The sequence below is a fragment of the Panthera onca genome, chromosome B3, assembly GCF_046562875.1.
Source record: "Panthera onca isolate mPanOnc1 chromosome B3, mPanOnc1 haplotype 2, whole genome shotgun sequence".
NCBI lineage: Eukaryota > Metazoa > Chordata > Mammalia > Carnivora > Felidae > Panthera > Panthera onca.
Window position 1 is genome coordinate 124,283,945 of NC_138344.1, and position 21,268 is coordinate 124,305,212.

General features: G+C 36.9%; 1 protein-coding gene across 4 annotated transcripts in view; it reads right to left on the reverse strand.

Annotated features, from left to right (window-relative positions):
* The window catches only part of CEP128 (centrosomal protein 128), a 383,456-nt gene that overhangs the window by 70,856 nt on the left and 291,332 nt on the right, over positions 1–21,268 (reverse strand). For all 4 annotated transcript variants that reach the window (XM_060620442.3, XM_060620445.2, XM_060620441.2 and 1 more), the window contains exon 20: positions 4,322–4,371. In XM_060620442.3, coding sequence (XP_060476425.2) covers positions 4,322–4,371 — 50 coding nt within the window. The remainder of the gene's footprint in view (positions 1–4,321; positions 4,372–21,268) is intronic.

The window sequence follows — 21,268 nt, forward strand, 5'->3', positions numbered from 1 at the left end:
CATACCACACATTTATGGTCAAAGACAATACTTTGTTTTTAAGAAGAGCAGCAAACAATGTAACTGCAAATGAATGCCACACACACACACAACCCAGCCAGACAATATTAAGCTCCAGTGAAGAATTCTGGTAATTACCAGCTGTATTTTAGAAATCACTGTTAAATATGTTTGTCTCCATTGTTTGTGATTCTTCTTAAGATTGAAAACACTCTTCTCTCTGCTGCCTGCCTCCCTCGCCATTTTTTCCTTTTCTTTGCCCACTGTTTCTTGCTACTCGTGCCAAATTACTCACTTACTGACCTTTTGGTTCAATACTACATTCAAAGAGGGAGGGGAAACAGAGCAAGATAGAGAAAAGGAGGGAGAGTGAAATCAAGTGTGTGTGTGTGTGTGTGTGTGTGTGTGTGTGTACACAGGAATGCTAGAATTTAGGAGCACCCCCACCAAAAAAAAAAAATTTTTTTTTAACAGAAAATGAACTCTAGGACAGGGATGGTTATTGTTTTTTAATGGGTAGAACTTACTGAGACCACAAATTGGTGCTAAATACGAGTCCAGCAATGTGGAATTCATTTGCTTACTAAGTAACAAAAATTCACTGAGTACCTACTATGGTGAGGCGCTGTGCTAAATAGTAGATATTTGGGAACCTGAAAGAGGAGAGTGGCTCCACAGGTTTGAAAGGAAATTACCACTTATTGTATGGTAAATTTTAATTTTAAAATCTAAGCCCCTTATCCACGTAGATTCAAGAATTTAACAAATATTTACCCAGTTTTATTGACTATTTTGCCCTTGAAATATTATTTGTCATGCTTCATGATACTATGCTCTCCTGGGATTATTTTCTCTATGTCTCAGACTGCTTTGCAGGATTTTCATCCTTAGCTTGAAATTTAAGAGTTAGTGTTCCCTATGGCTCTGGCCTAAGTTTTCATCTCTTTAATCTACATACTTCCTCTGGGGAGTTTTCATTGCTCCTATGCCTTTTTTTTTAAAGTAAGCTCTATGCCTAATGTGGGGCTCGAACTCATGACCCTGAGATCAAGGTTGCATGCTCCACTGACTGAGTCAGCTAGGTGCCCCACTCCTAGGAATTTGAGTACCATCTACATGATATGGAGATCAATCTGACAACAACAAACTCTGCATGTTCAATTTTCGCCTTCTGAGCTCTAGACTCAGGTATGAACCCTCCTCTTGACACTGCCACTTGGATGTTTCAAGGCCCCTAAAGTGAAAATATCAAAAAGTGAACTAATCAACTTCCGCTTCTCTCACTGACTAGCACAACCATCCGCAAAGTTGCCCAATCAAGAAACCTAGGAGTCATTCTTAACCCTTCCTTTTTATTTCCTGACAACCAATCTCAAAGTTCCATGGAGTTTTAGATCTTAAAATATACTAGGAAACCACCCACTCCTCTTCATACTCTCCGTTACCACCCAATCCAGGTCACTATCCTCTGTTGTCAAGATTCCCAGAAATGTCTGCTTAACTGGTCCCTCTGGTTTAAATCTTGAATATTCCCAATTATTTTGGACTTTACAACCAGTTAGTTACCTATTAAAAATGCAGACTTGATCATGTTGTTGTTTTGCTTCAAATTTTTAACTGGTTTCCCATATACCAAAGGTAAAATTATAACTCCTTTATGAGGTTCTTTAGACCTCTGCTTACCTTATCAACTATAGTTTTGCTTTTTCTCTCTCAATGCTACATTCTACCATACCAAACTTCTTTTACTTCCTCAAACATGAAATTGATGTTCTTTTACTTCCTTCACATTGCCTAAAACTCTTCCAATCTTCCCTCCAAACTTGCCAGAGCATTTAAATATTGGCTTCCTTTGGGAAACCTACTTGGTTTGCTACTCACCCTACCCACCTTCAACCCTCTACATGTCCACCCAACCTGTCCTATCTCTACCAAAGACATGTGTTCTTATTATATGTTCCCACAGTGACTCATATCCCCTCTCATATCATTTTTAAATATTTTATTATACACCATTTATTATTATATAACAGATACTTTCCCAGGGCAGGAATGCATCCAGTAGAAGCAGCTTGCCTTTGTATCCCTAGCACTCAGTACAGTGTTACACAGAACTGGTGCTCAACAAGCATTTGTTCAATGAATATATGAAACGTCTTTTACTTGGAGAAAACTGGAAAGGGTATAGAGATAAACACCCCTCTATCCTTAAGGAGGATAACATTAAATACAGAATGTCTGTTATACATAATTATATGATGATAATGAGTAAATAAAACTGACTCCAATTTGGATACATGGGGATTTGTTATCATTGCAAATTGGAATTAAATATTTATCTCTCTCTTCTAGGATAATCTAATCCACACTAAATACTTCTGGAAGACAGTTTTATGATTTTATATTATAGATGAGAAAATAGGCACAGCAAAGTTAATTGAGTTACTCAAAGTTGCCCAGAAGCAGAACCACTATTAAAATTCAAAGCTGTCAATTTCTAATCCTTTGCCATTGTTGTTTTTGTTTTTGAAACTATTTTGCCTTTGACTCCCCAAAGTTCTGTGTGATTGTAGGACTTCAGCCTAAATACTTTGTCTTCTCAAAAGTATCTCCTGTGGTATTTCCATTTGAATACAGAAACTTAGGAATATAGGTCTTTTTGCTGAATTTTCCTTGTGTTAAAATGAAAGGTTTTCGGAGATGTGTCTCTGTACTCTTGTACATTCTCAGAGGTGTCAGTTTCTTTGTTCTTAATGGAGTGTTACTATCGGGCACTAATTGCCACTACAAAGTGCCAACATTGAACTTTCCTGCTGCTGGACATCATACTGGATACTCTACATCTATACATGTCCATTGTTAGTTGGCTGGTGCATTCTACTGCACTTGCTGGACATTTTGGTAGAAAATGCTGCCAGTTCTTCATAAATATTTGAGCAGAAACTTAGGCTATTAAATTTAACAGGATTACCAGTTCCAGCATTTGTATTGTGAGAGACATAAACTTAAAAAGGTTTGTGCTGTCATTTCAAAAGGCCGTGTATGTACTATGTACTCAATAAATAGGTTTCTATGTGCTATTGTGGGCAAATACAATGTATAACCACAGAACCTTAAAAAGACTTTATTATCTTCTCAATATATATATTTAGTATACATAGAAGCTTTGTTTTTCATAACTCTGATATTAATTTCTCAGAGATAGACAAGATGAGTATACACTTGAGATTTTTCCTAGCCCCAGACAGGACCAACCAGGGCTGTTTCTTTTCAACCTGACTATAGCTCAAGATGTTAAAAGAATTTAATCTGTACAGAATTGTGGCCAACACATGCCACTTTTTTTAAGTATATAGAACTATACTCTTCTTCATCATTTTTAGATTAATATAATTTTCTTTTAACAAATACACCATTAATTAGAAGAATCCCCAATTACAGAACATTCCCCTTGCTCTTGGGGCTTCATTTGACCCATCCTTCATTTGCCAGAAGCAAACATCTTTACCCCTAAGCATTCAAGCTAGCTCACTAAATCACTCTTCAGTCCCACCTTACAGCTTCCAGGCCCAGGAAGAACTCTAAATGTCCCAACTATTTACTGTTTTTAATCCCCAATGCGACATTAAGTGAATTGGTTCTGTCATGTGAATATAACTGATTATGTTTCCCCTAATAAAGACAGACTCTTGAGTTATCCATTTGCAAGTGAGCCCAATGTAAAAGGAAGAGAGAACTACTACTGTCAGATGCCAAGTTAACATCAATTGCTCATGCCATGGAACTGCCAATTAAAATTCTGGAGTAATCTTTCAAACACAGTTTTCTAGCCCGAGAACTGTGTATAAATCCATAGTGAATTAAGAGGCATAAAAGGTAAATCTTAAGCTCCATATATGTGTTAATATCCTCAGTTGGTCATTGGTAGATGACATTCATGGAGTCAGAATAGTCTTGACTTTCACTTGGAATGTGCCTTCCCTGAATTCATCCTCGTTTATCAGCCCTGTTCTGGGGGAAGTGACTTTGCAAAGATGTTGCTTTCATTTCTTAATGCTGCACCTCCCATTAAGCTCTACCAAGAAATAAAGGTTCCTTTCAAGAGTAGCACAGGGGCTGAGTTGGCTTCCTGTTTCAGGAGATTATAAATGTTCTCAAACACTTCTAAAAGGAAGCAAATTCCAACTTAGGCTTTAAAATTCAGACTTATTTTTCACTCCATTTGGTATTGTGGTCTGAATGTGATAACAATAAAGCCTAACAGAGTAAAACAAATGTTTTTATCCCAAAGATACCTGACCTATGGGAGAATTTACTTTACCTGCAGAGATTCCATCTCTTCATCTTTTCTGTGGGTCTCCTCCAGGAGATCTGTAAGAAAGTAAAATACCCATCAGGATAATGTGAAAATGAGATGCCTCTCACTATCAAACCCACTTCAGTCAATAGCTTGTATAAACTGTTGCCTGGAAAGAGAATTTTGTGTTTAAGTGTGAAAAGGAATGTAAAAGAAATGCCCTCTGATCCCAACTGATAGGATGGGGCAGAGCTCTGGACTCTACCAATCCTAAGCTAGCTGAGAAGCCCTGGGAGGTCTTGACTCTGATGGAGATACCAGAGAATAAAACTGACTAAATTACAAATCCAAAATCGTATCAATATTTTAGGAATTTGGCCCAGTGCTTATATAACTCCAAAGTAATACAACATTTTCTTTAAAAAAAAAAAAAAAACAACTTTTTTTTAAATGAAAAATGAGAAACAAACTATTTGCTCTTAAAATAAGCATCCAAGCCAAGTTCCACCTCCAGAGTCAATTTTTATAACCAAATTAAAACATCTTAGAATAATGGGTGTTATTAATGGAAGCAGAACACCACCTTAGCTGTAAAGTCATATTAATTATCATCTCACGCTGAGAAGGTGGGAAGCATTGAAGCTACATCTGACCAAGAGCTTGGCATCATCTCAGAGAAATTAGTGGCTGGAAGGGAGGGTAGTCAACTGAAGAGAGTTCTGTCTAAATGCATGTATACAGCTATGGTATCTCAGTGCCCCACATTAATTTACAAACTTGCTATAAAGGAAAATATATTTGGCAAGCAGAATTTTCTGCCTGCAGCTTTACCACCCTGTGCTATGATCTTATTAGATCTCACAAACCTAAAGAGGGCTGGGTTGAGTCAGAAGTTGGATGAAAACAGGCAAGAAACACCTACAGCAGTGCACATTAATATTAGCATTTGCCTTGCTCTATGATTGATATTGCTCACCAAGAGGCTATGCTGCACAAAAGGAAACTAACTTACAGAAATTCAATATATATCCCAGAAAGGCAAATGCAAATGTTTTTTAGCAAGTGCTATACTACATACAGCAGGAAGCAATACTATAGCGAGTAAGTAGCCAAGTCATACTGGTATAGGTCATAGCTGAACAGGCTGAAACTTCAGGAAACTTGGTAGATGATATAACTGATGATGAGACTGGATGGCTAATTCAGCTACAGAGGAATTGCAAACAATCCCCTCAAGACACAATGCACTGGGATTCAGGATAACAGGTAATTTTTGCTCTGAATCCCACAGAAGAGTTAACTTTGGCTCCTAAACCTTCCATAATCAGAGTTACATCAAAAAAGAGAAAGGAGAAAGTCCATGCATTAGGCTGTACTTTTAAGGGGGTTTTTGGTAGGCTTATCAGGTTCTTTAACAATACAGAAACCAACTTAGAGTGTGGTAGATGGTTTAAGTGCCTTCGAAAATTCCTCATTCCGAATCCTTACTCATTCGCATTGTGACAATGCAGCTACTACCATCAAGAGGTCACGTGCATCTACTTTCTACATCTCACATCTGGGCTGGCTTCCTGACTTGATTTGCTAAGGAGAATACAGCAGAAGCATCTCTGTGCCAATCTGTACTGACAGTTCAAGAGGCCTTGCAGATTTTCATTTTTCTACTTGGAACTCTACGAACAAGCCCAGGACAGCCTGCTAGATAACAAGAGCCCAGGACTCTTCCCACCTAAGACGCCCTGCAGGTTGCCTTAACTGGCAGCTAGCAAATGCCCAGAAGCATAGCTGTTCATCTGGCCTGAAGATGACCACAGAGGACTCAGAAGGGGATCCCAGTGGAGACCAGACAAACTGCCCAGTTGAGTCCAGGGCCAAGTCCAATTCACAGAATCCAGACCTAAAGAATGGAATTGGGGGATGGTTTGGTACCCAGCACTTGCTAACTTACAGCAACCAGTTGTTAACTGTACAGGAAGCTTGCAGATTTATTAGAAGTATATAAGAGTAATTAATAGATACCTGGGAGAAAGGATCTTGACTCTGCAGAGAATAACAACTGGTCTTGAAGGGTAGGGATGTAAGTAGCATGAACTAATGGGCATTTTATCCTGGGTGTCTCTAATCTTTGTGTCACTCCACTCCAAATTCCATGAAGAGAGGAGCTAATGAGACTCGCTCACATCTCTTGACTACTGTTTGGCTAGGGGAAAGGATGGAGCACCTTCACTGATAATCCCAGGAAGACGAGGAACAGGAAGGATAGTTTCTACATACAAGATTAGAAGGTTCTCTAAGTTAGGCCCCTTGTAATGAATTACACTGTTAAATGGGACATTGGACTTGGAGTGGTGGACAGTAGGGTTCATCAACCAATCATAGAAAACTGATCTCATTCCACCAGAGTCAGCTTGGTACAGCAAACACCAAACAGCTAAAACTTACTGGATAACTAATGGGTATTGGATCTCCTATAGAGTCAAGCTCAACTCACAGATTTGATAAAATTATAAATGTAAAGAAGCTCCATCACCCTCAGAACTTCATAGTATTATTGCAACTTAAAAATTATGTTCTCTATTTTCTCCAAATGCATAGAGATCAAGCTGCTTTCCAGCAAAACTAATACCATTGCAACCCTTGATTTTGGACAATTGAACAAAAACGACTACAGAGATTACTACAATTGGCATTTAAAATATAGAACTCCTGGGGTGCCTGGGTAGTTCAGTCGGCTAAACATCCAACTTCGGCTCAGGTCATAATCTCACAGTTCGAGTTTGAGCCCCACAGCAGGCTTCTCTGCTGTCAGCACAGAGCCTGCTTTGGTTCCTCTGTCCCCCCTCCCTCCCGCCCTCCCCCCGCTGGTTCTTTCTCTCTCTAAATAAATAAATAAACTCAAATAAACTTAAATAAACTCAAATAAAATAAACTCAAATAAAATAAACTCAAATAAAATAAACTCAAATAAACTCAAATAAACTCAAATAAAATAAAATAAAATAAAATAAAATAAAATAAAATAAGATAAAGAACTCCTAGAGGTGCCTGCTTGGCTCAGTTGGTTAAGCGTCTGAGTTCGGCTCAGGTCATGATCTCATGGTTTGTAAGTTCAAGCCCTGCATTGGGCTCTGTTCTGATGGTGTTGCGCGTCCTTGGGATTCTCTTTCTCCCCCTCTCTCTCTGCTCCTCCCCCACTCGTACTTTCTCCCTCTCTCAAAATTAATAAATTAAAAAAAAAATTTTAAATAAAAATATAGAACTCCTGGGCTTTGGGGAATGATGGCAGAGTAGGAGAACCCTAAGCTCACCTCATCCTATGGAAACAACTAGGTAATACCCACATCAGTGTAAATAATCCAGGAAATGATTCAAAGACTGGCAGAATGGACGCTTCACAGCTAAACATAGAGAAGAGGCCACATGGAAGAGGGTAGGAAGGGCAGGGATAGACTGGGAGCTAAACAGGTCCTCAGACTATCCTCAGAAGGCAGGGACACAGTGTGCACAGAGAGGGGAAAGAAACAGACCCTCAGACCAGGCGCCCAGGCCTGGAGAACCTGCACAGGGAAGAGGAATTCCTATAACATTTGACTTTGCAAACTAGAGGGGCACAATTTTGGGAGTTCAGTCAGTGGTACGGTCAGTGGCACTTCAATACCTGGAACCTGAAAAATAACCAGGCTGGACTCTGGGAGAGCCTGGAGGGCGAGAGGAAACTGAGTCTCCACCCTTAAAGAGACAGTAAAACAAAGAGCCTTGCAAAGATATAGCATAAAAGCAATAGTTTGAAAAATGCCTGAGTATGAAATGAAAAATCTCAGAGTATATACTGGACAGGCAGGGATCGTTAGGGCACTTCTCTAAGAATAAAAGAGCTAGGGGGTACCATTTCCCTCTCCCCTGCCCCCAGCCTAGACACACAGATACCTGTGGGAACCAGCGAGGCACCAACACTTGTTACCTAACTTGCTAACAGCATGTCTTGCCACAGCATCCTCCTATATATATGCCCCCTCCAGCTAGGCGTCAACTCAAGCCCAAAGTGGCCCCAGGATGGACCACTAACAACAAAGGGAACAAACCCTGCCCAGGACAAGCAAAAATGAGTAGAGTTTCTCTCCTGAAGCCACAAGTTTTTATTAGCCTGGTGCTTCCAAGGCTGTACTTTGTACTATGCGTAAAGGAAACCTGTAAAACAGCAAAGCTGGTAAAGAAGAAAATAGAGCCAAGAGACAAAGAGTTGGCTGAGGACCAGATCCACCCTTGCCTGAAGCCCACAAAACTCCCGAACTTCTAGCTCTCTCTCCCTCCAACTGTTTCCCTTCTTTTTCCTTTCTTCTTTCCTTCCTTGCGTCCTTTCTTCCATCTTTCCCTTCCCTCCCCCCCTTCCTTTCCTTCGTTTTACTTATACTTAAATTAGGTTTAGTTGGATTGCCATCAGTTTTAAAAGTCTCTGGTTGTATGGCTGTACTGAACTTTTTTATCTTTATTCAGAAACTTGGAGAACTCGAAATTGGCAAGAATGTTCTATTATACAGGGAAGCATTTCATCCTACAATAAATACAGAGAAGGCAAATGATTTGCCCAAGATTACCTAGTTAGTGCTAAAGCCACAGCTAGCACTTTGTTCTCTAATCTTCTTGCTGTATATATCATATTGTGCTCTCATTTGTACCACTCAGTGCTTAATTGTACCTTTCTTCATACTGTTATTTTAAAAATTGTGCATGTTCCTACTCCTCTGATTTCCTTTAGGAGTTCTCTGATGTCAGCAATCAGGGCTCCGATGTCTTCATATCCATATCCTCCCTAACTACTGCCTCTCTACGGTTGCTATTTAACTTGGATCCCCAAAATTGTCTTCTCCACCAACATAACTGCTCTGTGCAATTGCTCACTTGTTAGTTCCTTTGTTCAAATACATGCCTTTGGGATGATGAACGGGGTTATTAACCTGTGACGAGAAAATATGGCCAGTGGGCCCTGCTGAGAAGCAACTACTCTGTGGCAACCACAAGATGAGACAATGTAGGTGAGACCTCTGGACGGCTGACGTGACATAAGGCTGTGACAACAGAGTGTGACTAGTACACCCCTCGTTAGAACAGGCAATCTTGCTGTTGTTTGCTCTTACCAGCTTTAGAACGAATGATCAGAGCATGCTCTGCTCCCTTGCTCACTGGCATGTTCATGTGTTGCTTTATTATTCTCTGGTCTGCTATTCAATACAAACAGCAATTCAACTGCGATGCAAATTGCTGTGGCTAAATGTGCTTCCATCAACATTAGTTAATGAAAGATTTTTTTTGGTGAAAAGGGCAGAGCAGTCCTGTGTGTTTTCCTTGGACTGGCTCCAACTATTTAAATGAGCTGATACTAACTCATTATGACATATGGTCATGTGGGAGGGAATCCCATTTAAAAAAGCAGGACATCAGTGGATGAGAAGTGGAGAATCTGGTTGTGTTGTGTTGTTTTGTTTCACTTTGCATTTCTCTGGCACATTCAGGGTAATATATCATGACCATGTTTTTGGCTAAGACAGTCTTGTACTACTTCCTTCAGTTTTTGCAACTAGTGGTCTGGCTGTTTAAGAAGGTTTGACACATTTTTATATTGATTCTGGTTCCTAGTAGCCAAGGGAGCAGATAGGTTGTTTGCTTGTTTATTTGCTTTTAAAAGGAGGATCATGTCCAGCTGTACCTGAGCAACAAATCTATCTAGCAACTTGACCCTTCATAGAAAGATTGGAGATTAAGTTTAGAAAGGAGTAGATTTTCCCTTTCATCTTTGCTGTAAAATATCTCGTCCATATTATAACCCTACTCAGCTGGTAATACAGAAAAAGTTGTAGAAACAAGGGCTTCAGATACAGCAACATTTATAACAGCAGCACTGGACAGAGTAACACTGGCAGCAGAGTATGCCGAATTAATGATAGCAGAGAAAAGCATTTAGCTTCTGGGTTCTATATCTCACTTAGTAATCAATGCTCCTCTTCAGGATTACTCTGTGTCCTGACATTTGCCTAAAAACAATAGATAATGTAAATTCTCAATGAACGTAAGCTCTTTAAAAAGTAAATCTATGTCATTCATCTTTGTGGGTGGCAGTTGTGGTATAATAAAATTAATCAAATAAAAGAGCACACAACAACCCTTCAGAGGTCATAAATGATGGACCTAGCCTCCCACAGTTGTATACTGGATACTCAAGATGTTAGCAACGGGCTAAAGTCAATGCCCAATTTCTCTGTTTCTTTTTGGCTCCCTAGTTATTGGAATCATTAATACTTTAGGGACAGAAAGGACCATCGAAATAACCTAATCCCAGGGTTTTCATCCTTTTTTAAAAACAAGTAGAGGTGCACCTGGGTGGCTCAGTCAGTTAAGCGTCGGATTTTGGCTCAGGTCACAATCTCACGGTTTGTGGGTTCAAGCCCTGTGTTGGGTTGTGTGCTGCCAGCTCAGAGCCTGGAGCCTGCTTTGGATTCCGTGTCTCCCTCTCTCTCTGTCCCTGTCCCACTCGTGCTCTGTCTCTGTCTCTCTCTCTCAAAAATAAACGTTAAAAAAAACACAGAAAGTTTAAAAAACATTAAAAAAATGAAACAAGTAGAATTCTGTCTTACAAATGAAATCACATACACTTTCCAGTGTATATTATAAATAAAGGCAGTAATTTAAAAGCTGAAGGAAGCTTCTCAGGTGAAAGCAGAAGGGAGGACCTAGGGGCCAGCCTTTTGGGACTTCATTTCTATCTTGAGATCAACGCCTGTGATGCCATGGTGGAGCTATTATAAAGCTCCAAATTATGCTGATTGAAAACCACTGATCTAATCCAATCTCCTCGCATTTTATAGATGAGGACTGAGTTCCCAAAGAGCAAAAGTCTCTGTCAATGTCACACAGCTAGTGAACAGAAATGCATGAACCTGAGCCCAGAGCTTCTAAACTGGACCAGGGTCCAATACTTTTTCCTGCACACAAGTGACTGGTATCCTTTGCCTTTCAAGATGTATTGGACAATAGTATTGGACATACTATTCCAAACTCTGTCATAAATGCTTACACATTTTCCAGTGCTTTCCCAAACTTAAAGGAAACTTTGTGAAACCAAATTGTGTAACAATTTGTGAGAAGACCTATAGTTAATTGCTGTCCAAAATGAAATTCCTCAACCCTGGGAGATGACATTAAAAGATGTGGCTCTGATGGAAAGCAAATACTTAAAACATTGGAAAAGGCAGTTGTTTTTGGCAAGATGTGTTCAACACACAACATACAGAATATCTCACAAAATAAAACAACAACAAATCTGTTTAAATGAACGGCTGACAGCTGAATAGTTCCTCCACTTAATGATATAATGTTTATCAGCAAATGTTTTTCTATTCTATCACACTAATATATGTAAATGGGATAAATGGATAATAATATAACTTTACATTAACCAAAATATCTCAAAAATAATCAAATGTGTTGTTTTTAAATTAATATATGTAAAACACTTAAAATAGTGTCTGGTACATAGTAAGAATTATATGTTAGCTGTTATTATTTTAAAAATTACCCTTCAGTATGCCTGTTAAAATCAGGAATATGTGTGAAAATATAATCAGATGCATTTTAAAACAAATAAGCAAAAAAAAAAAAAAAAAAAAAAAAAGCCTTCAAGTGTACTGCTTTTAGACTCCATCTATGATTGGTAACTACATTACTGAGAACTCTGCCATATCTACTGCCACCCACTGGTACATATCTGGATATACCACAATGAGTTAAGAGTTTTCTCATCAGGACTGACCACAGAAAACACACAGATTAAAATGAAGAACAACATTCAAAAAGTATGGCTAGCCTCTGTGGTTTGTCTCAGACGCTGAAACAACATACTGGTCTACAGATGGAGCCCAAATAGTCCAATAAATGAAAGGTTTACAATCCACTGTCTGTCTTGGGTATGTGGTAAAACATCCAAATACAGGTACTCATGTTTTATTTGATGCCAATTCATTGCTGGTAAAACTTTCCATCTTGACAACTTTAGAGATTTTAAAACCTCTTCTCCACAAAACTGCTACCCTACAGAAAACAACACAACAATCTACCCCATTCCATCTCAGTCTTGGCCCTGGCTTGGAGAACCACCACGATATAGAACAAAAAATTCTGACTCAGCCAACAAATAAGATTCTTATCATTTTTTATTAGCAACACAAGCAGAGAAAGTAAAAACATACACATTAATCCAAAAGCCACTGTTCTAAATTGGTTTCAGGGCTGTTTTGGTCAATGGAATTAATGTGACAATGAATAAGATGAGCAAGAGAAGTTTATAATCTACTGTAAACGCCACTTCAACAATAAATTTCATATGCTCAAACCTAGGCATAAAATCATACTTCGTTTTACATAAACTATCTCTAAAGTGTGTCCACCTAATAGAAAGTTTGGTTTTTATTTAAATTCCATAGGTAGGAAGGCAGTTTATTTTAGGCCCTATTCTGATTCTATGCTTATAAGTGAGTATGTATTTTTTGGGCCCATAGAAATCCTAGGTATTTGACTTGTTCTTCAATAATCGATTTATGGAAGATACAAAAGTTTGTGCTGGTGTCTTGATGCACCTACTACTAAACCGCATTCAGATTCCTAGGTATTTCAGACTCCTGGGTCTACCCTACATCTATGCTAAATACATTACAGACAAAGTTATGAAAAACAAATATGAAGAACAAATCTTGAAAGCAGTGAGAGAGAAACAATAAATTGGTTATGGGGGAAAACAATTAGAATGCTAGTGAAACAGAAATTAAAATAATCTGTTGTCAGCAGACCAACACTAAAACATTGGTTGTGGAAAGTTCTCTAAGAAAAGAGAAGAAATGATTAAAAACGAAAGAATCTTAGAAGTTCAGGAAGAAAGAAAGAACACAGTAATAAAAAATATGCATAAATCCAATAGATTTTCCTTCTCATATTGAGTTTTAAAATTATGTTTGGTGGCACTAGGTGATTCAGTAGATTGAGCGTTGGACTCTTGATTTCTGCTCAGGTCATGATCTCACAGTTCGTGGGTTTGAGCCCGACATCGGGCTCTGCTGACAGCACAGAAACTTCTTGGGATTTCTTTCTCTCCCTCTCTGCCCTTCCCCTGTTCTCTCTCTCTCAAAAAGTAAATAAAAATTAAATAAAAAAATAAATAAAATTATGTTTGATGTTAAGACAAAAAAAATTTGAATAGTATCTGACATGGTTCTAAATGCATATAGAGGAAATATTTATAGTACATACATTTATATATATATATATATATATATATATATATATATATATATATATACACACACACACATACACACACACACACACACACACACACACACACATATACATATACATTTTAACTTTTTTAAGTAGGCTCCACATCCAACATGGGAGCTTGAACTTACGACCCTGAGATCAAGAGTCTCATGCTATACTGACTGGGCCAGCAAGGGCAAAAGAACATGAAGAAAGAAATTTTCTACACTTTAAACTGGTAAAATACAATACTAGTAGACTGTGATAACTCTGTATATACAATGTAATGCTTACAGCAACAACCAAAAGAGTTACACAGAGAGAGATGCACTCAAAAACACAACTGATAAAATGGAATTAAAAAAAAAAAACCAAAAAAAATGCTCAAAAAAAAAAACCCCACAGTAAAGGTGGGGTTAATAAAAGCAGAGAAATAAAAAATACAAAAAATAAACAAAAATGGCAGACTTAACTTCTAACATATCAATGATTACATTATATGAAAATGGTCTAAATATACCAATTAAAAAAATAGAAATTGCCAGATTGGATTAATGACCTCTCTGTCATTAATCCATGACATGATCCAGGGTGCCTGGTTGACTCAGATCAGTTTCAGACTCTTGATTTTGGCTCAAGTCATGATCTCATGGTTCATGGGATTGAGCCCCATGTCAGCACAGAGCCTGCATGGGATACTCTCTCTCTTCCTCTCTGTCCCTCCCCCACTCATGTGCACATGTTCTCTCGTGTTCTCTCTCAAAATAAATAAACCGAAAAAAAAAAAAAAGAGTCTCTCTCTCTCTCTTAAAAAAAAATCTGTGATATAATCCATGGACCCCACTATATACTATTTATAAGAAATTCACTTAATTTTTTTAAAAAATTTTAAATATTTATTTTTGAGAGAGAAAGAGAGAGAGAGAGAGAGAGAGAGAGAGGCAGAGAGAGAGGGAGATACAGAATCCTTAGCAGGCTTCAGGCTCTGAGTTTCAGCACACAGCCCAAGGTGGGGCTCAAACCCACAAATTGTGAGATCATGATCTGAGCTGAAGTCAGATACTTAACTGAGTGAGCCACATAGATACCCCAAAAAACTCACTTGAAATATACTGATTCAGCAGGGTGAAAGTAAAAAATGAAAAAAGAGACACCATGCAGACATTAATGAAAAAACCATGAATGATAGATCAGTATGAGACAAAGTAGATTTCAGAGCAAAGAAAATTAACAGAAAAAGCAAAGGACATTATATATAATGATAACAAGAGCTAATCTACCAAGAAGACATAGCAATCCTATATATGTATATACCAAAAAACAAATCTGCAAAAACAAAATGTGAAGAAAAAACTGATATAACTGAGAAGAAAAATGGAAAAATTAAAGATTGGTGTTGGAGAAGTCAACATTCCTTTCTCAACAACCAATTGTACAACTAGATAGAAAATCATCAGAATAGATACAAGCACATATCAAAGATTTATTTAAGCATAAATATCAGGAAAACCTTTAAACACTTGGAAACTAAACAACACTAAATAATCTACGGGTCAAAGACAATAATGTCTCAAGGGAGATTTAAAAAAATATCATACACTGAATAAAACGATTATAGGACACAGCCAAATCAGTGTTGACAGGAAAATCTATAGCACTAAATGCATGCATTAGAAAAGAGAAAAGGTCTTAAATGAATATTCTATAACTCAAGAACCCCAAAAAAGAACAAAATAAATCCCAAGCAGCAGAAGGAAGGAAATAACAAATAACAGAGATCAATGAAATTAAGAATGGAAAAACAATAGAAAAAATTAATGAAACAAAGAGCTGGTTCCGTACATAGTTCAAGAAGCCTGTAAGTGTTAAGGAAATGGGATTTATAATTGTAAAACTCCCATAAGAATTCCCTGTGATTTCTACCAAATGTTTAAAAAAGAATTAGCATCAATTTTACACAATCTCTTCTAGAAGACAGAAAAAAAGGGAATACTTCCCAATTCATTTCATCATGCCAGTATTCCCCTAGTACCAAAAATATAGCTAAAAAAAAAAAAAATAAAGAAAAAAACCTGCAGCTCTCTCCTAAATACAGATGCGGAAATCCGTAACAAAATTTTAGCAAATAGCATTTAACAACATATAAAAAGAATTATATATCATGACTAAGTTGGTTTATTCTAAGGATGCAAGGTTGACTCAATATTCAAAAATCAATCTCCATAATCTATCATCTTAACAGGGTAAAGAAGAAAATCATATGATTATATCAATTGATATATAAAAACTACTCCACAAGATTCATAATACTCATGACTTTAAAAAACAAATTCAGAAAAGAAAATACAAGGGAATTTCCTCAATTTGATAAAGAGCACCTACAAAAAAACCTTACAACTAACATTATACTTAATGGTGAAAAAGGGAATGTTTTCCCCTTAAGATCAGAAATAAGGCAAGAATGCTCTTTCTCACAATTCTTAGTTATTATGGTTTTGGAAGATCTCTCCAATACAATACAACAAAGAAATAAAAGGTATACAAATCAGAAACAATGAAACAAAAATGCCTCTATTTGCCGATGACATGATAGTCTTCATAGAAAATCTCAAAGAATTTGCCAAAAAAAAAACCCACCAAAAACAAAAACTCAAAATAAAAACCAGCTCTTGGAATCAATAAGTGAGTTCAGCCAGGTCACAGGATACAAGATAAACATATAAAAACTGATCATATCTCAACATACTAAGAATGAATATGTGAAGACCAAAATTAAAAACTATAGTACCAGTTGAAAAGACCCTTCTCCCCCAATGAAATACCTAAGTGTAAATTTAACAATACACGTAAAGGACTTGCATGCTGAAAGACACAAAACAACGGTGAGACATCTTGTGATCCTGGACTGGAAGACTCGTAGCATAAAGTTGTCAATTCTCTCTAAATCAATATAAAAGACAATATTATTCTAAAATCTGTATGGAAAGAAAATGAAACAAGAGTAGCTAAAACAGTTTTTAAAAAGAAGAGTGAACTGGGAGAAATCAGTCGATTCAATCTCTATGTTTATTACATAGCTACAGGAATCAAGACTGTGTGGTCTTTGTGAAGGTATATATGCATAGATTAATGAAACAGATGGAGAATACAATCACGGAAATGGAGAACAGATTAGTGGTTGCCATGAGTTAAGGATGGATTGAGGGTAGAAGAAAAGTGGGTGTAGCCATAAATGGTACCATGAAGGATCTTTGTATCCATGGAAATGTTCTAAATCTTGACTGTATCAATGTCAATATCTTGGTTGTGTTATTATACAATAGTTTTGCAAGATATTTCTATTGGGGGAGAATGGGTAAGGGGATCTTTATATATTATGGGATCTCTCAATAGTTTCACAACTTCATGTGAATAGAAAATTATCCTCATAATAAAAAGTTCAATGAAACTACTGTCATTTAACATAGTATTGGAAGTCCTAGCTATAGCAACCAGACAACAAAAGGAAACAAAAAGAATCCAAATCAGCAAGAAGTTAAATTTTCACTATTTGCAGATGAGATAATACTCTATATAGAAAACCCGAAAGACTCCACCAAAAAACTGAATTCAGTAAATGAATTCAGTGAAGTCACAGGATAAAAAAATCAATGTGCAAATGTGCAGAAATCTGGACCATCTTTTCAATAACTGGTGTTGGGAAAACTGGACAGCAACATGCAAAAGAATGAAACTGGACCACTTTCTTACACCATACACAGAAATAAATTCAAAATGGATGAAAGACCTAAATGTGAGACATGAAAACACTAAAATCCCAGAGGAGAACACAGGCAGTATCCTCTCTGACATCGGCCACAGTAACTTCTTTCTAGATATGTCTCTGGAGGCAAGGGAAACAAAAGCAAAAATAAACTATTAGAACTCCATCAAAATAAAAAACTTCTGCACAGCAAAACAAACTATCAACAAAACTGAAAGACAGCCTATGGAATGGGAGAAGATATTTGCAAATGACATATCTGATAAAGGGTTAGTATCCCAAATATATAAAGAACTTATAAAACTCAACACTGAAAAACAAAACAAACCAATTCAAAAATGGGCAGAAGACATGCATAGACATTTTTCCAAAGAAGACATACAGATGTCCAGTAGACACATGAAAATATGCTCAACATCACTGATCATCAGGGAAATACAAATCAAAACCACAACAAGATACATCTCACATCTGTCAGAATGGCTAAAATAAAAAACCACAAGAAACAACAAATGTTGTCAAGGATGTGGAGAAAAAGGAATACTAAGGCACTGTTGGTGGGAATGCAAACTGGTGTAGCCATGGTGGGAAACAGTGTGGAGGTTCCTCAAAAAATTAAAAATAGAACTATCATATGATCCAGTAATTCCACTACTAGTATTTACCTAAGGAATATGAAAACACTAATTCAAAAAGTTAATATGCACTCCTATATTTACTGTGGCATTTTTTAAAATAGTCAAATTACTGAAGCAGCCCAAGTGTCCATTGATAGATAAATGCATATAGTATACACACATACACACACAAACACACACACACACACGCAGGAATATTATTCAGCCATAAAGAGTGAAATTTTTCCATTTGTAATAACATGGATGGAGCTAGAGAGTACTATGCTAAGTGAAATAAATCAGAGAAAGATAGATATATGTTTTCACTCCTATATGGAAGTTGAGTGACTTAACAGAAGACCATGGGGAAGGAAGGAAAAAAAAATAGTCAAAAACAGAGAGGGAGGACAACCATAAGAGACTCTTAAATACAGAGAACTGAGGGACTGGGGGGACGGGGAAAATGGGCAACGGGCATTGAGGGGGGCACTTGTTAGGACGAGCATTGGGTGTTGTATGTAAGTGATGAATCACAGGAACCTACTCCTGAAGCCAAGAGCATACTGTATACACTGCATGTTAGCTAACTTGACAATAAATTAAAAAAAAAAAAAAAAAACAAAACAAATGAGCAAAGGCAATAAAAAAAAAAAAAAAAAAGAGGGAGGTAAACCAAGAGACAGAGTCTTAAATATGGAGAACAAACTGATGGGGGTGGGGGCAGGGGTAAAATAGGTGATAGGGATTAAGGAATGCACTTGTGATGAGCACCAAGTGATGTATGGAAGTGTTGAATCACTATATTTTACACCTGAAACTAATATTACACTATATGTTAACTGGAATTTCAATAAAAGCTTAAAAAATAAAAAATCAGAATGGCTTTAGACAAAATAATAGATAATGGATATTAGAGTGAATTGATTAATTAATTACTTTTTGAGGTCAGTATCTCAACATCCGCCCTTTCCTATCCATCTTCATTGTAACTGCCCTAGCCTACACAGCCATCTTCTCTTTTCTAGACAACTATAGTTAACCCATATTTCTAAAGGAAAGTATATGGCTTGACACTGTACTACTATTAAAATAAAAGAAATAAAAAAATAAAAACACCTTGGACGTGCTGAAGAATACACAGCATGAGCTTTAGTGTAAGAATCACTTGGATATATAACCATATCCACATATTCCTCTTTCCGTCACTCTCAAATGGGGACAAAAATGCCAACATTATGGAACTGTTATACTGATTGTATGAAATAATATACATAGCTTTTTTAGTTAATAGTAATCATCATTATTATTTCATCACGCCTGTACAAAGATATAATTATTTATTAATTATGAATATAAATTGTGTTGATGATTAGAGAGCCCTGCAAGAGAGATATAATTAGGTATAGCCACACACTGACAGGATAGAGACCAGTTTTTTCTCAGATACTATATTCTGTTCTGAAGACACGGACTCTAAGTTATTATTCCCTCCCCCTCCCATATCTTATAACTGGAAATTAAGTCCTTTGTTGATCTGAATTGACAGGAATCACTATAGCAGAGTGGTGTGAAACACACTATGCAGTTTTTATTAAATCCAAAATGGATGCGATGGGGAGAAAACTTGTTACTAACACTTCCAGAAAAGCAATGGTATCTTCAAGTTCCATAAATTCCATTTCAAAAAGTGTTCTGAAATTCTCATCCAAATTACAATAGTGTCCTACCTGTGTTCTCTACCCTCAGTGTCTCATCACTCAACCTCTCCCCTAGACTGCCCAGAGTGATGAATCTAGAACATTTGCTATGTCACTCTTTGCTCAAGGATGTTCTGTGGCTTTGAAATAGTTACAGTATTGGATTCCATCTGTGCTGCCATAAGTGACCGATTGGTCATGACTTCCTAGAGTGTGTATGGTCATGTACTCCAGGGATATGTCTGAGCTCAGTGGAAGGTCTTAAATTCAGTTTTGATGTCTTCCATGAATGTATGGGCAGGGGAGAATGGTGAAATGTAGATGTCTAGTATTTCCCATGTTGAGATAAAGTCCAAACTCCTTGGTACATTATTTATAAAGGATCTTTCCAAAGTTTACTTCCAAGACCATTATCTTTTATCATCACTTCAATATCTCCTTACGTTATCTGTAATGTCCTTCCTGAACTTCACTAATTAGAAAATATCTAACCACTCTTCAAATCCCAGCTTAACAAATATCCTCTGTAGACTTTCACAAACCATCCCATGTCCAAACACCATTCATACTCCTGGAAACATTGCTTTGGTTTCTGTGTTCACAGAGTAATTTATTATTTATTCCATTATAGTTAATTGTTATACATTTGAACCTGTAACCAAATTCACACTCTGATAAGTACCATGTTCAGGAACTTTAGCTCAGAATATTGTATATGCTAAAGAAACATTACTGAGTAAAGGGATTTGTAAGAAAACAATAAAAGCCAAATTTCTTAATAAACATTCATAGAGTAAGCGGATAAGAGAAAGAAGAAACGTTTACTCCTACTTTGCTGTATTCTAGTTTTCACATCTATATACCAGCTGGAGAGGTTAAGAGCTCACTATCTTGGGCCGATTTAGAAACATCACAGATTTGATATATGTCCCTCAAGAGAGGAACATTAGATGGCAAACAAGATGATACAAAATAGGGAAATAATATCAGCATTTCAAAGTAATTATTCTGGAGCTATAACTATAATTTACTACATTACATTTTATACTATTCTTCTAAATGTTACCCCCTTCTAATATTTCTGAAATAATTGAGACTTCCTATTCCAAAAGTAGTTATCCTCTGGGGCACCTGGCTAGCTTAGTCAATGGAGCATGTAGCTTAATCTCAGGGTTGTGGGTTCAAACCCCGTGTACAGATTAGTTAAAAACAAATTCTTTTTTTTAAAAAAGACCCAAACAAAACAAAACAAAAAGTAGTTATCCTCTGGCAAAAGTCAGAAGAATCTAGTCATATCTACAATTGGGATAACCTGACAATTAGGATAATAATGGCAAAACCCATGACTATACAAGCCAATCAGTAATGTTCAAGTTTATGGCCAAGTTTCTACCAAGCCCATTCAAATGGTATGGTTTACTCAGTAGAGTGGAAAACACCAGAATGACAATCAGAAGACATGGGTTCTAATTCTTCCTCTGCTATTAGTTAGCTAATGGATTTATAAAAATGACCACTTAATCTTTCTTAGCCACAGTGATTACAACAGTAAAATAATGGGAGTAGCCTAGATTATTGCAAAGATCCCTCC